General features: G+C 41.7%; 2 protein-coding genes across 4 annotated transcripts; one reads left to right on the top strand and one right to left on the bottom strand.

Annotated features, from left to right (window-relative positions):
- The first annotated feature begins 869 nt into the window (after nt 1-869).
- pfas (phosphoribosylformylglycinamidine synthase) lies at nt 870-16,542 on the top strand. 3 transcript variants are annotated; one of them, XM_032572942.1, is made up of 28 exons: nt 870-1,062; nt 2,769-2,893; nt 2,975-3,110; nt 4,273-4,378; nt 4,463-4,661; nt 5,503-5,608; nt 5,692-5,832; nt 5,925-6,049; nt 6,138-6,266; nt 7,808-7,945; nt 8,454-8,582; nt 8,691-8,764; nt 8,846-9,002; nt 9,082-9,143; nt 10,184-10,345; nt 10,465-10,701; nt 10,800-11,030; nt 11,174-11,354; nt 12,448-12,531; nt 12,670-12,825; nt 13,099-13,218; nt 14,131-14,276; nt 14,351-14,558; nt 15,004-15,095; nt 15,180-15,294; nt 15,364-15,513; nt 15,841-15,981; nt 16,183-16,493. In XM_032572942.1, the coding sequence occupies exons 2-28, from the start codon at nt 2,773-2,775 to the stop codon at nt 16,491-16,493; spliced, it is 3,957 nt and encodes a 1,318-aa protein (XP_032428833.1). In that variant the 5' UTR covers nt 870-1,062; nt 2,769-2,772. The 3 variants fall into 3 exon arrangements, with proteins under 3 accessions (XP_032428833.1, XP_032428834.1, XP_032428835.1); XM_032572943.1 differs by lacking the exon at nt 870-1,062 and having other exon boundaries at nt 2,773-2,893; nt 16,183-16,542; XM_032572944.1 differs by lacking the exons at nt 870-1,062; nt 2,769-2,893; nt 2,975-3,110; nt 4,273-4,378 and adding an exon at nt 4,815-4,828 and having other exon boundaries at nt 4,564-4,661; nt 16,183-16,542.
- Nucleotides 16,543-16,729: 187 nt separating this feature from the next.
- Nucleotides 16,730-21,269, bottom strand: LOC116726281 (E3 ubiquitin-protein ligase RNF170; the record flags this gene model as incomplete). The annotated part of the gene is made up of 6 exons (XM_032572945.1): nt 16,730-17,467; nt 18,336-18,446; nt 18,535-18,608; nt 20,083-20,191; nt 20,501-20,609; nt 21,121-21,269. Coding segments are annotated over 6 exons (897 nt in total), but the record flags the coding sequence as incomplete, so codon positions are not given.
- Nucleotides 21,270-24,748: the final 3,479 nt, after the last annotated feature.

Here is a 24,748-nt window from a genome sequence, read left to right as displayed (position 1 = left end):
CAGCCGACATTCAGCCCTCCCTGCAAACCTGTCAAGTCTTGTAGACGACCATTTTCAGCAGAAGTAGCAGATGATGCAGCAGTTCTGCAGGAAGCATCGTTGGAAATTGAACAGTATTTTAATGCAACACATCAACCTGGCCAAATGGTATTTATAACCGCTTGGCTTGGGAAGAAAAATCTTTGGTAATTAAATTTGTCCATTCCAGTCTGTCTTGTTCCTCTTCACAAACTGTTCCCATGAGTTGTGATGTTGCCAAACTTCATAAAGTCCACGCAACGCTTTCTTCTAAAACCTTAAGAGCAGCCCTGCAGAGTGCAATTATACACATTTGAAGGAGGAATTTGAGTAAGAACATGATATAAGTGGTTCTGGGTGGCTCAGTTGGTAGAGCATGCGCAATGACTAGACCTCGACGCGGTTGGCCTGGGTTTGATTCCTGCCTGCCTCCTGTTTTTAACAATGGCTACTTGTGCCAAAAGCAGAAGAAAGAAAAAAAGACATGACGCAAATAGAGAGTGAAAAAATATGGAAAGCACAAATAGCTGTAGTCTAAGCACAATGAGCAGATGCCTTATGTGACGTCACCCGAGGCGTGTTGAAGCTTGTTTTATAGGAGGGTTGAAGTTAAACAAATTAACAAAATAGCAGGAAAATGTATTGATTTGTTATGAAGGTTTAAAACTATGAGAGAAGTGACGTTATAAGTTTTTTGAGCAATATGGAAAAATGTAAGTTTAATTCGACAGAACCTGGGCTTGTTGGTGTGAAGCTCATCTGTTTTTACAAACAGTAGATGCGGAGAGGTGATGCATTCAAGGTCTTCCCAAACTGTCTGACATTCCAGGATGTTCTCCCTCAACGATCCCCAGCTGCGCATGCGTGATGCGGTCAGAGCGGCGCACATGTGAGTGCTGATCTCCGTCCACCCTGCCCCCTGCCATCCTGCGTTGCCGACCCGTAAACAGAGAACTTCCAAGCTTTCGTTCAGGAAGGCGAGTCTTGTCCAGATCTGCGGTGACTGTCTCAGCTTTTCATCCTAAACTAGTGAAGCTGCTGAACGTAAGTTAGCTTCCTGCTAACTCTCTGATCCATAGCTTTCAATCAGTAACTCCCCCTCCCCTTTGGATATGTTAGTGGTGTTACTCCTCATCTTCTTGCAGTCACTCTTGTGCTGTTGCTAACTGCTAAATTTGTAGTTACCGTGAAAATATGGCGTGTGTGTTGGATACAGACTGCACTTTTCTGCATAAAGCTCCTGATTTATGCTCCCAGTTTTTGAATCATGACTGAGAGAGGAAGAACTGAAGTGAAAGAGTAAATGTCTTGTTAAAGACGTTTTCCCTCTAAAAGCAACTAAAGGAATCAAAATACACATGATGATGTGCACGAGAGAAGAAGACATTTTAGAAACAAACTGATGCTGCAGATAAAAAATAAATAAATCTTATTCAAAGCTAGAAAATCTGACTCAGTTCTCTGGGTTTTTTTTTTTGTTTGTTTTTTTCCTTCACTCAATCCTGGCGGTTCATCATAAACCATCGCAAACATCTTGTTCTTTTCACTGAACGTAGTGGTTTATATATCAGTTTTTTTGTTGTTGTCTTGCTAAAGAATGAATTTGAGTAAATCAGTCAAAGCACCTAAAGCAGAACAGAGGACAGTCCTGATCTGAGCTCAGGACTGTCAGGACTGCCAGATTATTGAGGTTCAGTATCAGGGGTCGCCTTTTGTCAACATTTTATCTGTAGAAACCAGAGTTCTCCTCATCACCATGTTGTCTTTAACTGTGCTGCTGAGCTGGTCTTGAGTGGAGGAGGCAAACTTTGCGATTTATCAGTTTCACTTCAAAGTTTAGCTTAAAATTCATATTTAAAGAAAGTAGATTTCTTATTCAGAAATGATCTGTGCTTTATTTATTGTCTAACTTGTTTTGAAGTAGTTTATCAGTCTCTAATCTAAGGTTTAAAATGCATCGTGGAAAGTACATAAATTTAATTTGAAAAGTGGACTTTTCACATTTATGTATACATGATTGTGATGTCTCTTTAATGATTTAACACGCCACAGCTTCATTTGAAATATGATTTGATTAAAACTATATAAGAAGTGACGTGAATACCCAAACTATTATAATAGTTATATTTACCCAATAGTTTGGGTAACTACTGACAAAAAAAATAGCTTTGAATAAAAATATGTTTCGGTTTCCAGAATTTCATGAATTTCGGGGTAAAAAAATCTGAATAAAATTGTGGATTATTCAGATGTTTAGTTTAGTACATCAGTTATCAGCTACATTAACTCTGAAGAATTTTCAATTTACATGAGTCACAGCAACATTTACTTTCCCTTTGGGATTAATAAAGTATTTTTGAATTAAATTTGAATTGAATTTGAACCTTGATTTGTCACAGATAATCTTAGATCGACCAAGTCTGGTTTGGTGACCAAGCAAAGAATTGACATTTGTTTTTCTTATTTTGCGTTTTTACAAATAAAGTCAAATTAAAAGCGATCGCTAGTTGAACTTTAAAGAATCTGTATTGTGCATAAATGTCTCGTAGAGCAGGAATGAAGCCTACCTAAGTTGCCATACAAGACGCTAACTTGAACATTGAGTTTTCAGCATTTTTGGAACATGCAGAAAATAGTCTAAACATAAACTAGGTGTTTTTTTTTTCAGATTTCTTTTTCTAAACTTGCTTCAAAAGTGGAATGTTTATCAGGAGCGAGCCTTGTAAACTGGATTTCTTTCTCCTCCTCAGAAAAATGGCCGTCCTGAGGTTCTACAGCAGTGAAGCTCTGATTGGACGAGCCTTGCAGAGAGCAGCGAAGCTCTTCCCTCACCTGTCCATCACGACCGAGCTGTGCTACAACGTGGAACTGACAGGTGAGATCGCGCCGATGAACTCGCTCTAGAAACGGCAGCCTTCCACCTCGTCCTAAATGCTCTTCCTGATCTCCGCTGCAGGCTGCGAGCGTCTGGATGCGGAGCAGAAGGAGGTTCTCCTCTGGTTGTTTCGTCCTCCTCTGCAGGCAGAGCCACTGTCTGACCAATCAAGGCTCACAGAGGGAAGCGGGGAGAAACTAGTGGAGATCGGACCGAGGTGCTGCTTATGATTTCTGCACACTGGAGTCTGGCATTTGATTAGCTTTAGTATAACAGTATACAGCGTCCTTAAGGATGGCGCAAAAAGAGAGGGGTCTCCTTAACTATTCCTCTTTGCATAACTGGTCTACATCCTCCAGAGGCCTGGTTTCTACGTCTGAATGAAGTAGCCATGAAGGAAAGTTGATATGGCCGTATATTCAAGACCATTATTCTGTGAAGTGACCCAGTAAAGGTCCATGTCCAGTTTTCAAAGCTCTTATGCATCTTAACGAGGTCCTCACTATTTTTTGGAAGAGAAACGAGTCCACATAATCACTGATTCTCCACTGGATTTGCTCAGATATGTATGTTGTCTAATTTTTCCACTGTCAGATTGCGCAACTGCAACAAAAGCTAAATTTATCTTAGGGCCTTCTCTCTACCTGGGGTGCTAATTAGCAAAGCCAGCATAATTTTTATAACTGGAACCTTGGTGAACTGGTGAAAAGGTATTCGTTTATTCATGTAATGAGGCTGGGAGGTTAACAAGACCAACATGAATATTCATCCGTTCCTATTAATAATTATTCATCAGAATATAGGCCACTGAGGATGGACATGCCTGACACTTTGAACCTCAATTTGTATTAAGTATATTCTAATGTGGTGTGCTTTAGAGGAATGAAATGAAAATTTGTCAAAATGTTTAAAGTGGAAATGGACCAATCAGGTGTTTTCCTGGCCAATATAGGTCGGCTAATAGGTCTGAACTTCTGAATTTTTCACAGATTATATTTTTTGTAAGTGTTGACACATAAAAGATCTTTTAAAAAGTGCTGCATGTTCTTTCCTAAATATTTTAGCTTTGAATTCAACCAGAATTTCTAAGAACATTAACATCAAGGTTGTCCGATGTTTATCTTTTATTTATTATTCTTTTATTATGTATCGGTTTTGGTCGAATAAGTAAAACTGGGCTGATATTAACAAGCAATGATTATTTCCATGGTGGCATTTGTGCTTCTTAGTACTAATATTGAAATGTCAAATATTGGTCATTATCGGTTATTGACCATAACACCCTTAGTAATGCGGCCCATATTTTCATATATTTGCATCCCTAGAACATGGGCATCATTCTGAGTTGTGCATCAGCATTTTTGTCTGTGTATTTTTAGGCTGAACTTCTCTACCGCCTGGTCAACAAACGCCGTGTCCATCTGCCAGAGCGCCGGCCTCGCCAACGTCACGCGAGTGGAGCAGTCCCGCAGGTTTCTGATCAAGGTCGCCGACGATGACATGGGAAGGTCACGATTCGATTTTGTTCCTATTTATTTCTCTGAGGTGACCCGTCCATCTCCTCACCAGGCCGAGAACGGACGGAGTACGAGCGAGCTCGGCGCAGACATAAAGGAGCTGGTCGGGTGTCTCCATGACAGCATGACAGAGTGCGTCTATCAACATCCCATCACCTCCTTCGCCGTGGAAACCACGCCGCAGCCGGTGTTTGAGGTGGACATCCTGGGGAAGGGCCGCGCCGCCTTGGAGACGGCGAACCGCGAGCTGGGTGAGGCTTTTTGGAAACGCTGCTCTGCTTTTACCTCTACACACACACACACACCCACACACACACCGAGTCTCTGGTGTTTATAACCTGGTGTGATCTCTCTCTCTCTCCTACTCTCTCTCTCTCATCTCTTTCTTCATGCCCTCTTTCCAGTCTTGCAGTTGTCCGTAAGTACTCTGTGCGCTGAAGGAGGCCGTAACGTCACATGATGCATGACATTCCCACTTAGTTTGTTAAGTCACAAGATGATGAAGCCGCTGCTGATTATCTGGCGTGTGCACGTGTCTTGTTTCTGTGTGCCTCACGATTGTAGTGAAACACTAAGCAGACCGTAGTGTTCAGTCTGAACATGCTTGATGTGGTGTGATTTGGGAGCAAAGCTGAAGATTTTGTGGTAAAGCTAAAACATTCTGCGAAACGCATTCACTTCTCTTAAACGTTTAAACATTTTGTCACAGTACAGACATAAACTTTGTGTATTTTAGTGAGGTTTGTCCACCTTCACTTTTGCACATGAATGTGTTTTTGCTATGAATTATGACAGCTGTATTATATTCGGTCACATTCAGGGGATTAAAAGGCGTAAATCTTGCCAAGCCCATTTGGTAATTTTATTTTGCTTTGCTGTGGCGGAAAACATGGTTTATATTGCTACGATGATTTGATCAGATTACCAGTCATCAGATGCATCAGAGCCAGACTGTGTTGGGTTTCTCTTCCCTTGGAGCAGTGTCGGTGTGTGTCGGTGTGTGTGCTGTTTATCTCTTTTCTCTGTCTAAATCGGTTTATGCTGCCTGTGTTTGCCTTGGTGTTTACGCTGCTGTCTATGTGCGTGCTGCAGGTCTGGCCTTTGACTCCTGGGACCTGGACTATTACACATCCATGTTCCAGAGGATCAACAGGAATCCCACCAGCGTGGAGTGTTTTGACCTGGCTCAGTCCAACAGGTGGGGTGGAGGAATCCCCCCCTGAGCATCTTCCTTGTTTTTGTTTTTGACTCGGTTCCTGTGTGTGTCCCTCTGCGTCCCAGCGAGCACAGCCGCCACTGGTTCTTCCGCGGGCGGATGGTGATCGACGGGCAGGAGCAGCAGGCGACCCTCTTCAGCCTCATCATGGACACCCAGCGGCACAGCAACCAGAACAACGTCATCAAGTTCTGCGACAACAGCAGGTGGCGTTGGGAGACACTCGTGGGCTCGTGGGTTCATGGGCTCATGGTCCCGGTCCCGCCCGCTCTGTGAAACGTTTCATTTCTCTGTTCAGTGGCATCAGAGGCGGGGAGCTGCAGTGCATTTACCCAGCAGACCCCTCGGAAGCGAGCCCGTACGAGACGCGGCGCTCGTTGCGACACGTTATCTTCACCGCCGAGACGCACAACTTCCCAACCGGTCGGCGCCCACTTCTCCAGTCCAGTCACAAGTACCGGTGTGGCTCTTATCCAAAATAACGATGCTTAGTGAACTCTGAACCTTGCAGGTGTTGCGCCGTTCAGCGGCGCCACCACGGGGACCGGAGGTCGCATCAGAGATGTCCAGAGCGCCGGACGAGGGGGGCACGTCGTCGCTGGGACTGCGGGATATTGCTTCGGAAACCTGCACATCCCAGGTAGCTCACTACGCCATAGGAATCAGCTGCTCTAATGGTGGCAGGAAATAAACTTTTCTTTATTGTGAACTTTATTTTTTTGAGCATTTTAAAAGTCTTAAAGGAAAGAAAAACTTTCATAAAGTACAGATGGATCTCAATATATTAGAATATCATCAAAATGTTTATTTCAATAATTCATTAAGTGAAACATTTATAGATTCCTTACAGTCATTGATATAGTACATGATTATTTTGTAATTAATATTGATAATTATATCTTATTCTTAATTTAAAAACCCACCATAAAAGAAAGGATGTTTATTGTAATGTAATGTCCTGGACAATCATGAGGAGGATTGTTGACTTGTTACTTGACCAGCAGATAATTATTGACATTCTGCACAAGGAGGATAAGTCACAAAACGTTATCTCTGACAGATAAACTAAGAGGAAGTTGAGTGGAAGGAAAAAGTGTGGTTCTGAGCGATTCACAAGGCTTGGACTCCAACATCAAGAGCCGCTGTATATGGTCATACGTTTAGTTGGTGGTAGCAGTTAGTTTTTTGAGAAATTGAATTTTGTATTTTCATTCGCTGGAAACTATAACCATTAATATTCTCAGAAATAGTAAAATTTTAATATCCTATGTGCAATAAGTGAATGTAAGTTAAACTTTTCAACTTGAATTGCTGAAATAAGCGAATACTTAGGTTTTATCTTATTTTTCTGAGATTCACCCTTAATTCCAGAACAAAGGCCAATGAGAGACTGAAGTTGGTCAATAAGGGATGTAAATCATTTCTAAAGCATAGAGTTTAAACTGGAAGTTTGCACACACCGACTAAAAACATTCAACTTTTTTTGTCTCACTATCTGGAGTTAAATTAGACCAGACTGCTCTTGTTTTAGTTTAGTTAGAATTACCAAAATAATTTATCTTTCCTAAATGTCAGAATAATGGCTTTGCAGGTTTACAAACCTAAGTCAGGGTGAAATATTCATCCTGGAGAGGAAAAGTTCTCCAGTCAAGCTTTCCAAACTAGACATACGTTAGGGATGCACAATATATCGCGAGTATATCATCATTATAATATCACTGTGTACAATATTCATATAGCAAAGGATTGTTTGGAGTGCAATAATTGTTGGCTAATACATGTTATGAAGTTGAATTTCTTATGCTAATGTAATATTTAGCCAGGTGGACAGAGTCTCGCAGCAGCACATTTTCACACTGGATACTAATGATGACCAAAATGCTAAAAGTCATAAAGTCGTAGAAGCACAGATGAGGAGTAGAGAAAAGAAGAAAATATTGACTAAAGAGACTGAACATATTTGTTCAGTCTCTTTTCTAATTTTCCACTTTTTCCCCAAATTCTGTACGTTTTGTGTGGTCTGATGTTGTGCTAGATTTGCTGGTGTTCCCACCTGCAAGAGCATTTTATGGGGCATATATAGGAACAATAGTAAATTACAGTAATTTAGGAAAACTAGTCTTAAAATAATTCAGAAAATCATTTCAGTTTCATTACTATACTCTCTGTCCTCGCCTGCAGGGTATAGTCTCCCTTGGGAGCAGGAAGGTGAGGGCTGGGAGTATCCATCCAGCTTTGCCCCTCCACTGCAGGTTGCCATCGAAGCCAGCGACGGAGCTTCAGACTACGGCAACAAATTTGGAGAACCTGTCCTCTCAGGTGAGAGAAGACGGTTTGTTCTTTAAGTTCGAGTTAATTCACACAACTCAGTTTATAAACAGCGTAAAACTAGCATGTTTAGTATAATACATTTACTTTTTAAAGGTTCTACTTATTAGGGTAAAAATAACTCCAATCGATTAACTGATAACTTCCGCTCAGACCTTCTTTCGGTGTCGTAGTTTGGCCTCCGTCCAGCAGAAGGCACTATTTTTTTTTGATTTAGCATGTCATGAAAAATTTGTTTTGAAAGATGGCTGACTCTCTTGATTCTAGAGAAAACTGTGTGTGTTTTTTTTTCTTTTAAACAGCTGCTTATCAATTGTTAGTTGATCAATAAGATCTGTCAACTTTAGATTGCTTCATTAATCAATATCTTGCACTGTTATCTGCAATAATATTTAATGTTGATACTGAGGATGTTGGGGCTTGCCATACAAACATTTCAGGAGATACTTAATGAACTTACATTTCAGTAACATGTTTGGTTACTATTATCTTCTTCTAGGTTTTGCCCGTTCCTTTGGCATGCGGTTGGCTAACGGAGAGCGGCGGGAATGGATTAAGCCCATCATGTTCAGCGGTGGTCTTGGATCGATCGAGGACGGCTACGTGAAGAAAGAAGAGGCAGAAGCTGGTAATGTTTGACCGTCTGCGTGAACTCAAGTAATCAATTCTGCAGCTATATTTACACGCGCATCGATCAGTGAGTCATTTCGTCTCCTCTACGGCTGTTTGCAATCAGGGATGGAGGTGGTGAAGATCGGCGGGCCGGTGTATCGGATCGGCGTGGGAGGAGGAGCGGCCTCTTCTGTTCAGGTGTGAACCCCGGAAAGGCTGGCAGCGTGCTTCCGTGACGCTAATGAGTTTTGCAACAAGGAAACTATATTCCTACTGCAGGTGCAAGGAGACAACTGCAGCGAGAGGGACCTGGGAGCGGTCCAGAGGGGAGACGCTGAGATGGAGCAGAAGATGAACCGCGCTCTCAGGGCATGCCTGGAAAGAAGCAACGGCAACCCCATCTGCAGCATTCACGATCAGGGTGCAGGAGGAAATGGTACGAGCTTCGTGGAGTTTGAAAGCATTTTAAACTTAGGAATGGGAGGCCGAGCGCTGACGCATGTTCTCGTCTTAAGGTAATGTTCTGAAGGAGCTCAGCGAGCCAGCGGGGGCTGTGATCTACTGCGGTAAATTCAAGGTAATTGACACAAACGTCTCAGCTTTTGCTCAGGTTTGCACATCAATGCAGTTATTTTGCTCCAAGAAATTGGCCGGCCACTGGACTTCAGGTCCGTCCGGTCGAAAACTCACAAGGTGGGTCGGTGAACACGCAGTGCCAAAGCTCTGGCAGGTCGTGGTGACAACAAACCTCTTTAGTGTACATGCCGTTACTGAAGGAACGCCTGGAGGTAGCCATTTTCAATATCAGTGAGATGCTTGAAATAAAACTAGAGGAAGGAAAGAAATGAAGCCTTTTCAGTGCTAACATTTTGTGGTTTATCTAGCCTGCAGGAAAGATCAAGACTTTAAGCAGATAACAGGAAGGCTCAGTGGAATACGATTTGCTTACTTTCATTCAACTGAGTTTTTAACAACTCTGTCCTGAACCATTCTGGATTTAATGAGCCTTTCAGAAATGTCAGAGTTAAAGAAAGTATCGACATTCTCAAGGAATACACACAGTATTCAGTAAGGCTAGCTGTGCTAATTGCTATTGTAAGGTGCTAAAGACAGTGTAAGCTGTTGGGCCTCTGCTACTAATGTGTAAGCACTATAAAGGATTGATAGTGACAGGAAGACCAGAAAAAAATGTTTAAAAAATCTTTCTACATTATATTTCTTAAATCTGAATAAGAAATAAATTATCATAATTATGGAGAGTGAAGAGTGCCAAATTCTAAATAATTAATGAATAAATTAATAAAATGTGTAATTAAATATAAAATATAAACGGCATAAATATAAAATTATTTTCATGAGCCTCAATTAAATGTAATGATTTCATTTTTCAGTTTTAAAAATGAAATTATTTTCTTAAGTTATTTATTTATTGTAGTCAGGCGCTGTTCATTCTCAACACAAAACCACATCACAGTGCTGTACACGATGCGATACAGAGTCACAAGATGCAGGGAAAAGGTTATCCTTTGCAACTTTTCTCTTTAAGTGTAATTAGTTTTATCTTGGTTTAAACGCATCAGTTCCTCTATTTTTCTGTGTGTGTGTGTGTGTGTGCAGAAAGGCGACCCCACGCTGAGTGTTTTGGAGCTGTGGGGGGCCGAGTATCAGGAGAGCAATGCTCTGCTGCTGCGCCCGTCAGACAAGTCATACTTGGAGAGAGTTTGTCAGCGGGAAAAGTGTCCTGTTGACTTTGTGGGACTCATCACAGGAGATGGAAAGGCATGCTTCATAAATTTTTGTCCACTGCGGCGTTAAAACTTAGCGGAAAATTGTACCGGGATGGCACCAGTTTGTTTATCTTAATGTGTGTGTGTTATTTTAACTTTTTTTCCACACAGATCGTGCTGGTGAATGACGAGGGAAGCGACGGCGATCGGGCAGACGGGGTCCGCCATCCTGTTGACCTGCAGCTGGAGTGGGTTCTGGGCAAAATGCCGCAGAAAGAGTTTCAGATGGAGCGTCTGGCCCCCACCCTTCTGCCCCTGAGTCTTCCTGCTGAGCTGACGGTCAGAGACGCTCTGCAGCGGGTTTTACGTTTGCCTGCTGTGGCATCTAAACGCTACCTGACCAATAAGGTGGTGTCTTTTGCCAAAATAGTTTTTGTTGTTGTTGTTTTTTTTATTGTTCCAGCATTTTGTGACTCTATCCCCACTTTGCTACCTCCCTCCTTTAGGTGGATCGCTCTGTGACTGGCCTGGTTGCCCAGCAACAGTGCGTCGGCCCCCTTCACACCCCTCTGGCTGACGTGGCGGTCGTGGCTCTGTCGCCGTTCGGCCTGCAGGGGGCGGCCACGGCCATCGGGGAGCAGCCGGTCAAAGGCCTGGTTTGTCCAGCAGCGGGGGCCCGGATGGCTGTCGGAGAGGCTCTCACCAACCTGCTGTTTGCCAGAGTCACGGCTCTGAAGGTGAGATCACCAAAATACCAGCAAACATGTTGTCGAGCTGAAAGGAATCGCAAACCCCTTTGAATCCCAACTGATATGACGACTTTGTCGGTCACTTCCTGCTCGGTTTCTGAGATATTTCAAGTTTCCGTGTCACATTTCAGGATGTGAAGTGCAGTGGGAACTGGATGTGGGCCGCCAAGCTGCCCGGTGAGGGGGCGTGTCTGTGGGAGGCCTGCAAGGCTATGTGTGAGGTCATGGGTCAGCTGGGAGTGGCCATCGATGGGGGCAAGGACTCTCTGAGCATGGCTGCCAGAGTGGGGACAGAGACGGTCAAAGCGCCAGGTACTCTCACTTCAGTGCTTCAGTGCAAGAAGATCCTCATCTGATTTATGGAAGCACATGGCAGTCGCACTGTACGAACTTTTGAGCAGCAGTCATCCTTTACGTTATTCACCATTATTTATGCACCACAGAATTGGCAACGAGAATTTTCTTACAGATTTTATAAGGACAGGATCACAAAAAGAAAAAGATTGAACCTAAAGCTTCGCACACAAATAAAGTCTCTGTAGCAGTCTGGTTTTTGATCTCTTATTTTCCAAAAGCAAATATAAAACTCATGTTTTAAGAGTGAGGAGTAGCAAAATGAATTCAACAGTCCAGTGCAATATTGTGCACCCAGATGAAAATAAACTCTGTAAAAGACACAAAATCGGTGTGTCTTTACACAGTATTTTTGTCTAGGTTTTATAGCAAATATCTTAATTTTGTCTTACATCAAGTGCACTATCTTCCAAATAACTCTTCAGCAAGATATAGGTGCTTGTTTTAAGTCAGTAATTTCTTTACTGATGAGAAAGTACTAGTTCCACCAGCACATTTATTTCGCTTAAAACACAGGAATATGTCTCATTATCAATGTAAAGTCTGCCAGTGAAGCTAGAACTTTTAAAAAAATCATAATTAGTATTACATTGGCCGACTTCCTGAGAAATCCTTGGCTCATTCACTGCTATCTGAAAGGTTTTTCTGTTTCAGATGCTAAAAGTCAGATTTTTCTTTGTATCAACCGTCCTTTTGTATATATGTGCAAGTTTTTTATTTCCTCTTTGAGTCATCCATAGCAGTCAACCTTGGACAGTCTATTCTATTTTTAAGCAGTCAGCCCTTCTACCCTTTAAAGTAAATGAAATATAACCTGAAATCAATATATCACTTGAAATCATGTGCTGCTGAACAATATTTTGCTCCGTCATGAACTAATAACACTGCGTCTGCTCAGCCTCCTGGCCAGAATTAAATGTGTCCCAAAAAAACAGCCAGGAAAATGCCTGTACAATCCTGTCTCTGTTGTGTGCATGTTTCATTCTGTGTTTTTGTCTGTGTACTCATAATATATGAGTTTCTGAATTCAACGGGATTTAATCTTTTCCAGGCGCTCTGGTTATTTCTGCATATGCCGTTTGCCCCGACATCACAGCCACAGTGACGCCGGATCTCGAGGATCCAGATGGAAAAGGTGCGATATGCTGACAAAAAGAAAGGACGAATCCATCACTCTGATTGGTTGAAAGCAGGATTTTGGCCTGAATTGACCAAAAGCCACTCTTTCCACACCGTCACAGTGTTTTTTTGTTGTTGTTTTTTACCCCTCTAGGCGTGTTGTTGTGGGTCCCAGTCAGTCCAGGCCACCACCGTCTCGGCGGCTCTGCCCTAGCTCAGTGCTACAGCCAGCTGGGGGACTTTTGTCCTGACCTGGACCGGCCTGAGTTCCTGATCACCTGCTTCACCACCACCCAGAAGCTCATAGAGGGTCAGTCTGCCAACACATTCAAACTTTCAAATACCCAGATGAGCACATGCAAGTGTTTGCTTTGGTTAAGTCTGCCTAAGGTTTTTTTTCCCAACCCCAACTCTTCCTTCATTAGCTATAACCGTACCTTGACCAAACTGCCCCCTGCTGGTTTGGTTGTTTATTTCACCATATAAAAAGCTGCCATTGATTTCCATCAGTGATTTGTAGAAGCCAGAGTATCAGTTTTGTTTTATTATTACAAAGCCGAAGTTTTTTTTCCTCTTTGCTCAGATCGTCTGCTCAGCGCAGGACATGACATCAGCGATGGAGGCCTCATTTCCTGCCTGCTGGAGATGGCTTTCGCTGGGAACCGTGGGTTTGATGTTGAGCTCCCTTCAGACGGATCCGGAGGTGAATGAATGGATTTGTTCTGGTTCTCTGTCATAAAACATTCAGCCTCTTCAGGTCCTTATGCTGCTGCGACCTTTCACAGGCATTCATCTGCTTATAATTTTACAACAGTATCCATAGAAACGAATCGATAAGCGTCTAAATTATTTTAACACCATTTGCTATTTGGAGGCAAAGTGTTGCTGCTTCTGCTTTGCTGTTGAGCTGAAATCCAGAATTTCCTTATGGATTCTAAGCAGATCAACAATGCATCCATCAAAACAGTGAGAAATCTCTCAATTTTTACACAGGCATTAGAGGTATTAGTTTTAAAAAACTTGAATTAAATGCCACCGACTTCCTCACAGATACTTATGTAAGAAAATCAGATCAGGTTTTATAAGAAGTACAAATATGATTCTTGCTTTTTCCTTTCGGATGCTGCAACATTTCAGATGCAAAGAAACTAAAATCTACATGTCTGTGTTTGTATAACTTTTAACTACTCAAATATTATAATTCCTAAACTACTTTTTAAGGGAATTATTGAGTTTTATTCAAATTAATTCATTTCAATATCAGGTTCAATTTTGAGGCTTTTATTTTTGTTCAGACTTGAGCCAATTTGAGGTTTAAAACAGATATTTTATATAATATTTCTGCTTAGATTTAAACTACTTCAGCAGCTTTTTCATTAAGTTGTATCCATTCAATTATTTTTAAAATACAACCTATATTGCAGATTCTTAAAAAAGTATTTAAAATTAAGACCTTTAAATATGTTTGCCTTAAATGCATTAACCACAGGCCCTAAATTTTGATTAAACCTGCAGAGACTCTGTGTAGGGATTTCTGCTCCAGCCTGCTCACAGTATTCACTCTCCTTCCTCTCCTTTATTTCGTAAACTGTGGCGTTCCTTGTTTCCTGTGCAGTGATGGAGCTGCTGTTCAGCGAGGAGCTGGGTTTGGTTCTGGAGGTTTCTCAGACTGATCTAGAAGCCGTTTGTCAGAGATACAGGGATGGAGGCCTGCGGTGCCATCGCATCGGCAGAACCTGCGGCTTCGGACCAGAAGCTACGGTGAGACTGCAGACCATGCCGAGACCCTCTTCTTTTCACGTTGATTGATTCTCTTCCCCCCCGTCGGCTCCCAGGTCAGGGTCCGGGTGGACGGACAGGAGGTTCTGTCCGAGTCGCTGCCCGACCTCAGGGCTGTTTGGGAGGCAACAAGCTTCCAACTGGACCGCCTCCAAGCCGACGAGCAATGTGTGAAGCAGGAGGAGGAAGGGCTTTTCAAGAGGACGCAACCTTACTTTAATCTGACCTTTGACCCCTCCGAAATTCCCAGCATACGACAGCTCGGTAAGATCAATATTATATTATATATAAGATTGTATTGGTGTTATAAAATATTCTCTTGCAAAATATTTACATTTGTCTAACTTTTGACATTGTGTCATGTTGTGATCATAAATTGCAATGTTTTCTTTTTTTTTTAGATTTTCTTTGATAGACCAACAGAATATAGTCCATAACGGTGGTATGGAAGAAAAAACCCTGTACTGCAAAAACACAAAGTCTTACCAAGTCTTATTTCACAGCTTTTTACAAATAAAAATCAAATGTTTTGTATTAATTTATTATTCTATATCCCTCAAAACCACATTAAAATTAGTTCTCCTAACTTTAGAAAATACTGAAAAGTTGAAGGGGTAAAAGAATATGTTTGTAAGTTTTTATATTTTATGGTAAAGTAATCCCAAAATTAACTTTACTGAGTCAGTAATTTCTGCTTTTCTCCCTTCAGCTGCAGGTTTGCCGCGTGTCGCTGTGATCAGAGAGGAGGGCAGCAATGGAGACAGAGAGATGTCCGTGTCTCTGTTCATGGCGGGCTTTGAGGTCAATAACAAACACCTCTCAATCAGAGCTGAGCATGTGCATGAGTGTTCACCTCCTGGTTTAAATGTAACCCTGGCTGTGCAGGTTTGGGATGTCACCATGCAGGACCTCTGCTTCGGATCCTTAACCCTCAAACCTTTCAAGGCGGTCGTGTTCGTCGGAGGATTCAGCTATGCAGACGTCCTGGGATCAGCTAAAGGTGAACCATGAAGCACTGCTTCATCCAGTGCAGGGTTCCTTCTCTTCACAATTTCTTTCTTTTCTTCAGGCTGGGCTGCCACTGTGGCCTACAACCCCAAGGCTAAAGCTGAATTTGAGCGTTTCCAGCGGAGGGAAGACACCTTGAGTCTGGGAGTGTGCAATGGCTGCCAGCTGCTCGCCCTGCTGGGCTGGGTGGGAGGGGGAGAGGAAGGAGCAGGTGAAATCAGATCAGAACACTACATAACATTAATTAACAAAGAATATTTACACTGTCTTGGATCCAAATGTAGGAGCTCAGAAATGTCTTATTCAGTGACAGAAAAAAAAATCAGACTATTTTAGGGCTAAGACTAGCGATTGTTTCAGCTCTTAGGTTTTTGAGAAAATATCAGTTATCAGTTAATTGTTAGTTGACCGATAAGATCAACCATCTTTAGATTCTCATTAATCAATAACTTGCATGCCGATTAGCCTGCTTAGAAATCTTATTACTTTACTTCTTTCTCCCATTTTGTTTTTATCAAAATATATAATTTTTGGTTAGACTCTGAAGTGGTGCTGACCCACAATCGGTCCGGGCGGTTTGAGTCGCGTTTTGTCAGCGTTGGGATCCAGAAGTCGCCATGCATCTGGCTGAGAGGCATGGAGGGCTCTGCACTAGGAGTCTGGGTCGCTCACGGAGAAGGTAAAACTCTGGACCACATCGGATCCTTTGGGTTCGTACAGCAGTTAAAATAAAAGTCAGGATTTTACATATTTACTTCCTGAACAGCTCTTCTCACTGTTAGGTTAAGTCTGGGGGGGGAAGCAGTGATTCATTTACCTCAGTCGCTTCAGAGAGCAGAGTCAGCAGCCATGTTTGATGTTTGTCCGCTCCACCCTGCAGGTCTAATGCGATTCTGCAGCCCACGGGCCCAAGACCTGATCACCTCTTCTGGTCTCGCCCCTGTCCGTTACCTTGACGACCAGGGCTCCCCCACAGAGGAGTACCCTCTGAACCCTAACGGCTCTCCTCAGGGTATTGCAGGCCTGTGCTCCAAAGACGGAAGGCACCTGGCCATGATGCCCCACCCGGAGCGCTGCACCCTCGGCTGGCAGTGGCCCTGGGCCCCCAGGGACCTCAGGCCTGCGCTCTCACCCTCGCCCTGGCTGCGCATGTTCAGGAACGCAGCCGCCTGGTGCAGCAACTCAGATTAATGTGATTCTAGTACTGGTCAAATATTACAGGATTCAACTTTTCACTTTCTGCTACACGTCTCTGTGTTTTTATTGCACAGTTTTTGTTGTCAGAGACGGTTAAGAACTCAAATGTTTACATATTGAACCATCTTACACTAATTATGTTAATTATGTCCTTGAAACATTTAAAAGTAATCTTCATAATAAATTTGTTAAAAAAAAAACGTTTTCTGGGACGTAAATAAAGATGAACGTTACAGTACAATAAATAATCTTTATTTTAACCATAAGAACAGTTTCATACAATGTCACATATATACAGGGAAAACATCACAGTACGGGCATGACGGCTGTCTGCAACCTGCTACATTTACAGGTTAAACTTTAAAGGATGAGATTTAAAAAGTCTTTACCAATATTGCAGCAACTAATTGACGCTTGTCAGCTCAGGAACGACAGCCGAACCACCACACTGCATTTACATAAGCTCTGTAAACACTCGACAAACAGGCCTGGAGTCCACAGTCTGAGGGGATCAATGGCGTCCAACTCTTGTCAATATTCTCTCATCTGCTCATCCAACGAGGCAGAGAGCAGAAATCCAATAAAAGTCCATTTCAAACGTCTTACGGTCGAGCAGCATAAAACTACAACGAACTCCCCATGACTCCCTGTGGGGTCGTCCTGTTCGGAGAGTGTCGTCCCCCGTCTGGTGCAATTTGCTGGTTGACGTTAATGACGCAAAGGAGCAGCAGAATGACCACCACCAGGTCGTCCAGGACCCCCAGCAGTCCGCAGAGAGAGGGGTCCGTTTCCAGGGGGGTCGACGACGGCGCAGAGTCGACAGAGGAGGAGGAGATGGACACCACAGTCCCCACGCAGCACAGGGCCACCCTGAAGAGGAAGAGCCAGACGAGACCTCCCATGGTGCCAAGGCAGTTACGAGCCAGAAGCTGCAGAAGAAGAGGCGCATCGCAGAGGTAGTCCGTCACCTGGAGGGGACACAACAAAGGTCAAGTCAGGCCGGAAGACATGCCAGAGAGTTTTGCACAGGAAACAAAAAGGCATAAGAGAGCAAATCTAAAGTTTAACCTGGTCCATGTGGTCTGTTCTGATCAGATGAGATCAAAATATATATATATTTTTTTTTGCACAGATGTAAAATCTTAGAAAAATGGATGGAGCTAAATACAGGGAAATCAAGCTGAGTGAAGTTATCCCTCCACCTTCTTCAAACCAAACAAAAATGGTGTCGAACGTGTGTGCGACAAAAATTTTCATTTGCCGCTCTCATTTTAAAGATATTAATGAACGTTTCCAGAGGTTTTGATTCCACAGAATCAAAAAAAAGGAAAAAAAGCTAGAAAAATTTTAGCTGCACAAACCAGTACAAACATGGCACTATCAATTAATACCAATTTTGTTTGGGAGAGGGGCAATTTCATTCTGGTCCTGAATGCATCGTCTCCACGTAGTTATGACATCATCACACTGTGGGGGTGCTTTTCTAAAAAAATACTTTTTCAAAGGGACTGCAAGTTTATCTGCTTCTATTTAGTGTCTCACTAATCTGCCATGCTTCCATCCTCCAAGAAGCCCGTTTCTATTTCCTAACAGCGGTACGTGAAGCAGAGCCTTCTGGGAAATCAATTACCTTCTGCCTCTGCCATTGTCAAGTGTTAACGAGGTCCTCTTTCGTCTGCCTTTTATTTTTTTTAGAATGAAATAAAACCTTGAGGTTGCATAAGAGGTGCTCCCATTACCGTGCCCATTGTACTCAAATATAATGAAATTTTGTAATTTTCGTCTCCATCTCGTCTGATATTGCATTCAGAGCTGTGTCTTTGTGCAAACACTGACCCTTCGCGGGGCTCCAGAATAGCGTTTGTTGTAGTCCGTGATTTCCCCGAGAACTTTCTTGGACTGTTGATCTGATCGGCTCTCCTTAAACAGGTTGCACAGCACGCTGACCTGAAAGAGTGACAGGCCACTTTTTATTACAGGTGTGACGCGCACCACGCGATCCGTGATTAACAGTAAATCTGTTATGTCAGCCTACCTTCTGTCTGCAGAGAGGACAGCTGACTGCGTCCAACCAGGAGCCATGTCTCCAGTAGGTGAGCAGACAGTTGGCTGCAGAAACAAACACAACGTTTTAACACATTTGCCTCAAAATGTCAGTTGATTAAGCAAGATTTCAGTTTTTTAATATCTGTAAAGAGTTTAGGCCAGGGGTACCCAAAGTGGGATCTCGAGGGCCGGCATCCTGCACCTTTTAGTTCTCTCCCTGGTGGTAGTAACAACCTTTTCAGCATGTCAGTGTTCTTCTTAGGCCTTCTAGCGAGCCGTCATTGGATCTAAATGAAAACTAAAACATGCAGGATGCCGGCCCTCGAGGACTGACTTTGGGCACCTCTGCTCTAGGCAGAGCGGTTGTAACTGAGATATGGGCGTTAACAGTGAACGTGGGGGAGAGCATGTGTTTTGTAATCAGATAGTGTCAAGGTTAAACAGGAGTGGGTTTATGTCATAAATGCTATCACTATCCAGAGGCAAAGATTTCCAAATGTAGAAGCCAAAGGATTTCTTCCCCAGCAGGACACAAGAAACGTTAATAAAATAGAGCCTGGCTGAAGTTTTAAAGCTCTCTGGTTGAAGTTCACTCAGAGATCCTATTTACTGCAGAAGAATAAATAGGACTTTCATTAAGTCCTATTTATGAAAAATATTTTTCCAGAATATTTTTTTCTTCACTTGAAGAAATATTCTTCACCAAGTGAAGAATATTTTTCTTCACTTTGTTTTTCAAGTGAAGATAAACTCTGTGAACTTCTGAGCATCAATAAAGCACAATCAGGGCCCCTACAGCTGCTGTACACTGATTCTGAATCACTTGTTGACCAACGATATACTGTGCTTAGCTCAAGTATTCACACATGAACTGCTTTACCTTTACAACATCAAACTTTAATGCATTTCATTGGGAAATTTATGTGATAGACTATCAGAAAGTAGCGCATAACTATGAAGTGGAAAGAAAAAAAAAACTTAATTTAAAAGAAATACTTTGTAGGGCAATCTTCTGGTACTTCGACCTGCATTTCTTCCACATTTCAGCATCTAGAGACTAAATTTTGCCCATTATTACTTGCAACATGGGTCAGAGTGACTTTGAATAGGTCATTCTAACTCATGAATATATTTTTGATTAAATCATTTTGGCTTTAGAGACATTGTCCTGCTGGAAAATGAACCTCAGCTCCAGAACAACAACTTCACAAATTGGTCTGTATCCCTACAGCATCACACAGCCACCATTATATTTTCAGGACGATGTGCAGCGCTTGCTTCCAACCATATATGAAGATTTGCATGTGCATGAAGAATATTTAATTTTGGTTTTATCTTATGCAGATTTTTATTTCCAAACCATAACCCCCCCACGCCTCCCACACACACACACTTTCAGTTATGCACAACTTTGTGTTTGTCTGTCACTTAAAATTCCAATAAAATACATTGAAGTTTGAAGTTATAATATGAGAAAACATTTAGCAACCTGAGTGGTAGAGATGGGTCACATTGTGTGTTTTTTGTGATCTCGTACCACAGAATATATGGCCGCAGTTGGTCTGGACTGGGAATGTGGCCGTCTGCAGGCACACTGGGCAGTGGGAGTCTCTTGAGCTCGTGGATGGACCAGACTGCGTTGATTCCTGAAGAGAGACACACGTAAGGAAATTACAAACACACACACACAAAAAAAACCCCCAAATGTATAAAAGCATATAGAAGATTATCAGAAAATCCTCTGAACTAGTGCAGTGGATTTTGTCTTGCATAAGCACATATGAGGAGCTGCCAGATTGTTACAGGCTTTGTTTGGCAACAACTCCCTGACGCCGATTACAACCCCTAATAAAAGTTGTGATCATTATAAGGTTGGACAATGGATGACATGATGATAATCACGTACTGAAGAACTCGCAGCTGTGGCTGTGGCTGTGTGTAACTGTGACACTCACCTTATGGCAGCTTGCGCACATTGTTAGCCTCTCGCTTGTGCAGGTCGAAGCTGTGGATGACGCCAGGTGATCCTGACCCACTAGATCTTCAGGCTGCAGATGGAGCAGTCTGCAATATGTGACATGACATGGCGTGACATAAATGTGTCATAAACATGAGCTCATATAGCTGCCAGTGGTGAGATATTGACACATCACTACTGACTTGATCTTGATAAGAGTGATTAAGCTAGAATCCTCTCTGATTGTGGGTCACACATATTGATGCTCTGCAGTCTGACAGTTTACCTACAGTATTTAAAAGTTGCATTAATACATGTAAAATTAACATTAATAAATAATATTTAATTTTTATTAATTAATAAAATTAAACGGCTAACATTGGTACCCAAAATGTATTTTTACACCTTTCATTTGACAGTTTTAAGCATCACAAGTATGAAGTGCATCTACAATGAACAGGATTGACATTAAATAATAAACAGATCAGAAAAAAACACTAAAAATGTCCTAAAGAAATCCCATAACTTTAAATTTCTACACATACGAATTAATTCAGTAATTTTGGGAAGAGCAGTTATGAGTTTTTGTTCAAGAAAACATGAGGAAGTGCAACGTACCTGGACTGAGATGTGTGCAGCAAGGTCGCTGTTCTCGCAAAAGCAGACGTGTTTAGAAGAGAAAGGTACAATCTCTGTTTCCTAGCGGGAAGTGAAGTGCTGCCTGACAGCACTGCAGCAGATAATAAATCCCAGCTGCTCGTCAATGATTAACTACACCCTCCAATATCAGACGGGGTCCTTTGGTTTAAAGGTAGCGCTGCTGGGGTCGGATCAATGAGACTTTAGAGGAGCTACAGCAAAGGAGGCGTTTAATTTAGTTTAAATTGGACTGTGGTTATTAGTGTTTATGATTTATGCAAGTAATGAACATGTGTCCCTTTTACTCTGGTCACCGATGGACAATCTGGATCATATGATCAGTCAGACAAGATTCCTCCCACGCTTTGTTTGGTGGTTAGGATCTGAATTAGCCAATCATTTACTTTTCGTTTGCTCTGGCAAACCTTCTCCACACAATATTTCACTCACAACGAACTCCTGGTTATGAAATCCATGAAGCAGGCACCAGAAATTATGCTATTTACCAGAGAATTTAAACCAACGACATCGAAATGATCTTAAGTTGCAAACAGACCCATGCAGGCTTTTAAAAGTTAAAAGCATTAAAACGCCTGTCCAGATTGGACTCGAGGTCCAATTTTAATTTACAGGAAGTAAGAAAAAAACAGGTTAAGAGAAAGTTGAGACATTTGCTTCAGATTCTTTAAATCTAGCTTTAGCTTGTATTCAGAAACTTGTATTCAGAAACTTGTATTCAGAAAAACCTTACACTGATCAGAGGACTTAAAACTGGACAGATCATTTTGAATTTTGGAATTGAAGTAAAATTTAGGGTCCCATGCTGAGGAAGTCATTGTTTAGCCTCTGTTTAAAGGCTTTGACATCTTCTGAATGCAAGGTCTCCATGAACCTTGTAAGGAAGGCTGTTTCCATGTTGCCACTGCAGAATGCAGGAAGCCCCCATCCACAGGCTTGATGAAGATACAGCAAGCAAGTGACGCAAACGTGGCATTTTATTCCTCAAGTAAAACTCCCACATTTCTGGTCTGTAAATGCATCAGCAGACTGGTTGTTTTTAGTGCGTTTATTGTTTTGCCACTTCTGGATTCAAAACTACAACCTCTTTCAAAGAACCTGTTGCACTTTTTTTTTCTATCAAATTCAATCGTTTATTGTCATTTTATGGTAGAGCTACTTTTGCTTCCTCTGACAGTCCAAAATCATAATGGTTAGATTGTGTGTGTATGTGGGAGCGCGCGTGGGCTTGCGTGTGTGTGTGTGTGTGTATGTGTCTGAACGGATGTTTATCCTCAGTATGTCTGTGATGGACTGGCAATAATCTGTCCATGGTGTACCCTGCCTCTTGCCCAGAGTACAGGAGATAGGAGCCATTCCCAATGGATGGGTTGTCCATACCAATCCATCTGGTCTAAAAGCAATATTTTTTTTTTTTTACATTTTGACCATTTGTCATTTTCTGTAAATAAATTCTCAAGGTTTTTAAGTAGTGTTTGAAAAGGTGTGGGGGGGAAGCATATTTATCATCTTAACTATCAGGAGGACACTTGTCTTTACATTATCAGAGATGTAAAGAGTTTAAAAATTAAAAAAGAAAACCAAAAGAAAATGCAAATTTTATTCAAACGAACACCAGCTTTTGCAATTGTCTCTAAATTTTGCCTGATTTATGATACAACATAATTTATCAAATCAAGCAAAGTTTAGAAAAAAACTTTGTATGCATGATTAACCTATGAAAGAAAATTTTATTTGGTGAAAATCACAGTCAGGAAGGGTGGGGTCTTTACTACTGTCGCTCGTAAAAGCCTGATCGGTGCGTACGTAATGTTCTCAGTTTGACTGAGCGGTCTCATTGCTGCTTTTAAAATTTTGATGACGTCAGCTGTGCCAAACGAATAAAAAAATTCAGAGCTTTTGATGTGTAACAGAGTAAAACCAAACCATAACGACTAAATAGTAGGACCGAACGAGTTAAATGCAGCTCAGCTTTCATTATGGAAAAAGACACCAACCAGTCTTGGATCTGACTGCTCAGACAAACGGAGATAAAGGATGAAAGGTCAGTGGAACAGTGGTCACTACAATCAGACTAACTTCACACTAGTTCTGTCATCATGGCGTAACCTGAAATTCAACCACAAAGTTTTCAACCCAAAAGGAGATGTGTCGACAGCAAACCAAGAGATGGAGAACTCCTAAATGGGGTCATATTAGTCAGAAAACTAGATTTTTGCATCACATCTTTTGACCAATTACTGTGTCAAAGTAAATAACCCAAAACGGTGCTCTTGATAATGCAGCGGATGTCAGATGTTACCGTCAGTATTTCTCTCACAGAAGTTGACACTGAACCTGGACATGACAGGCCTCACATAGTTCAGGCGTGTGTGCAATACAGGAATATCTTGACTAATATTTACTCTGGCACCCCAGATAAAAGCTGGAGAGTCTGCTGGCTTCAGGTCATCTAAAAATAGTCACTATCAGTCAGTGAGGGTCAGTGTCACAGAGTGGCAGAATTCAGATCAAACCGCAGCGCTCACCAGCTGACATTTAAAACTGGCACAGAGGGGAACCGCTCCACCCAGGGTGAATGGGTAATGGCCAGTGTTCCCTCACACACACACTATTACATTCAGTAATTTTCTGGTGATATCATTTTGTAAACCATAACATAAAGCGACAATACCAACACAGAGAAAGATGTCAAAGTATGAGCAATTAGAAGTTTGGGTAGTTTGTTTCAAACTTTGGCATATTTATCTTAAAATGAAGTGGTACTGTTAGAGAAGTGACTAGAGCTTCCTTAATTTAGCTACTGAAATGTTTTAAACTCAGCCCTTAAAATGTCCTGTTTATGAGTTTCTTGCTTTGTCTTAATAAAAATAAAACAAGGCTAATTTAGTCCTACTGTCTTCGTTGTTAAGCGAATAGGCCAGATCTGAGGAGTTGGATGGATCTAAGAAGACTTCTTCCATAGCAGCAGCTGACATGCATTCACCTTTTTGAGACTAATTATTCTGTTTTTCCTCAGACCTTAAACCTCGTTGTTTGGTTTAAAAAATTTTGAGGGTTTTTTTTTTGTCTCAGCATGCATCTGCCTTTCTGATTATTTAATGGACCCAGCTGCATTTTCAGATTTAAATGTATTCAATTCAATTGTCTTTATTACTTTTAGAAACCCAGTCTTGCTTTCATATAAACTATTTGCTTTACAATTAAAATCAACTTGATCTGAATTTATTGTTCAATAATGTGATTATGCAGCATAACACACTATTGCCTGTCACAAAATACTGCATTGTTAGGGAAATTTTGAGGCTGCCAGGGAACAGTGCTGATATCCCATAACATAATCTACAGCTAAATGGATTAACATTCCCAAAGTTTTAGTTTTCTCAGCTTTAACCAATGAGCTTCTCCAACCTCTACTAACTCTATGGATGGGGGTTTATTTCAAATAAACACTGTCAAGCACAAATCAAACTTCAATAAAATATTTTTGCTGATGTAATAAATAAATGAAATACTGTTCTATAAATATATCAGAGTTTTTAATCTTCCTGTTTTAGATAAATAAAACATTTCTTTGTGATAACTTGTT

Source organism: Xiphophorus hellerii, chromosome 9 (genome assembly GCF_003331165.1).
Source record: "Xiphophorus hellerii strain 12219 chromosome 9, Xiphophorus_hellerii-4.1, whole genome shotgun sequence".
NCBI lineage: Eukaryota > Metazoa > Chordata > Actinopteri > Cyprinodontiformes > Poeciliidae > Xiphophorus > Xiphophorus hellerii.
This window is presented reverse-complemented; position numbering and strand designations above follow the sequence as displayed.

Bases quoted from the DNA above. Each gene is read 5' to 3' on its own strand.
- pfas (XM_032572943.1), top strand. From the start codon at position 2,773: ATGGCCGTCCTGAGGTTCTACAGCAGTGAAGCTCTGATTGGACGAGCC. The intron at 2,894-2,974 runs GTGAGATCGCGC...TCTCCGCTGCAG, and splicing joins CTACAACGTGGAACTGACAG to GCTGCGAGCGTCTGGATGCG. The intron at 15,514-15,840 runs GTGAAATCAGAT...ATTTTTGGTTAG, and splicing joins AGGGGGAGAGGAAGGAGCAG to ACTCTGAAGTGGTGCTGACC.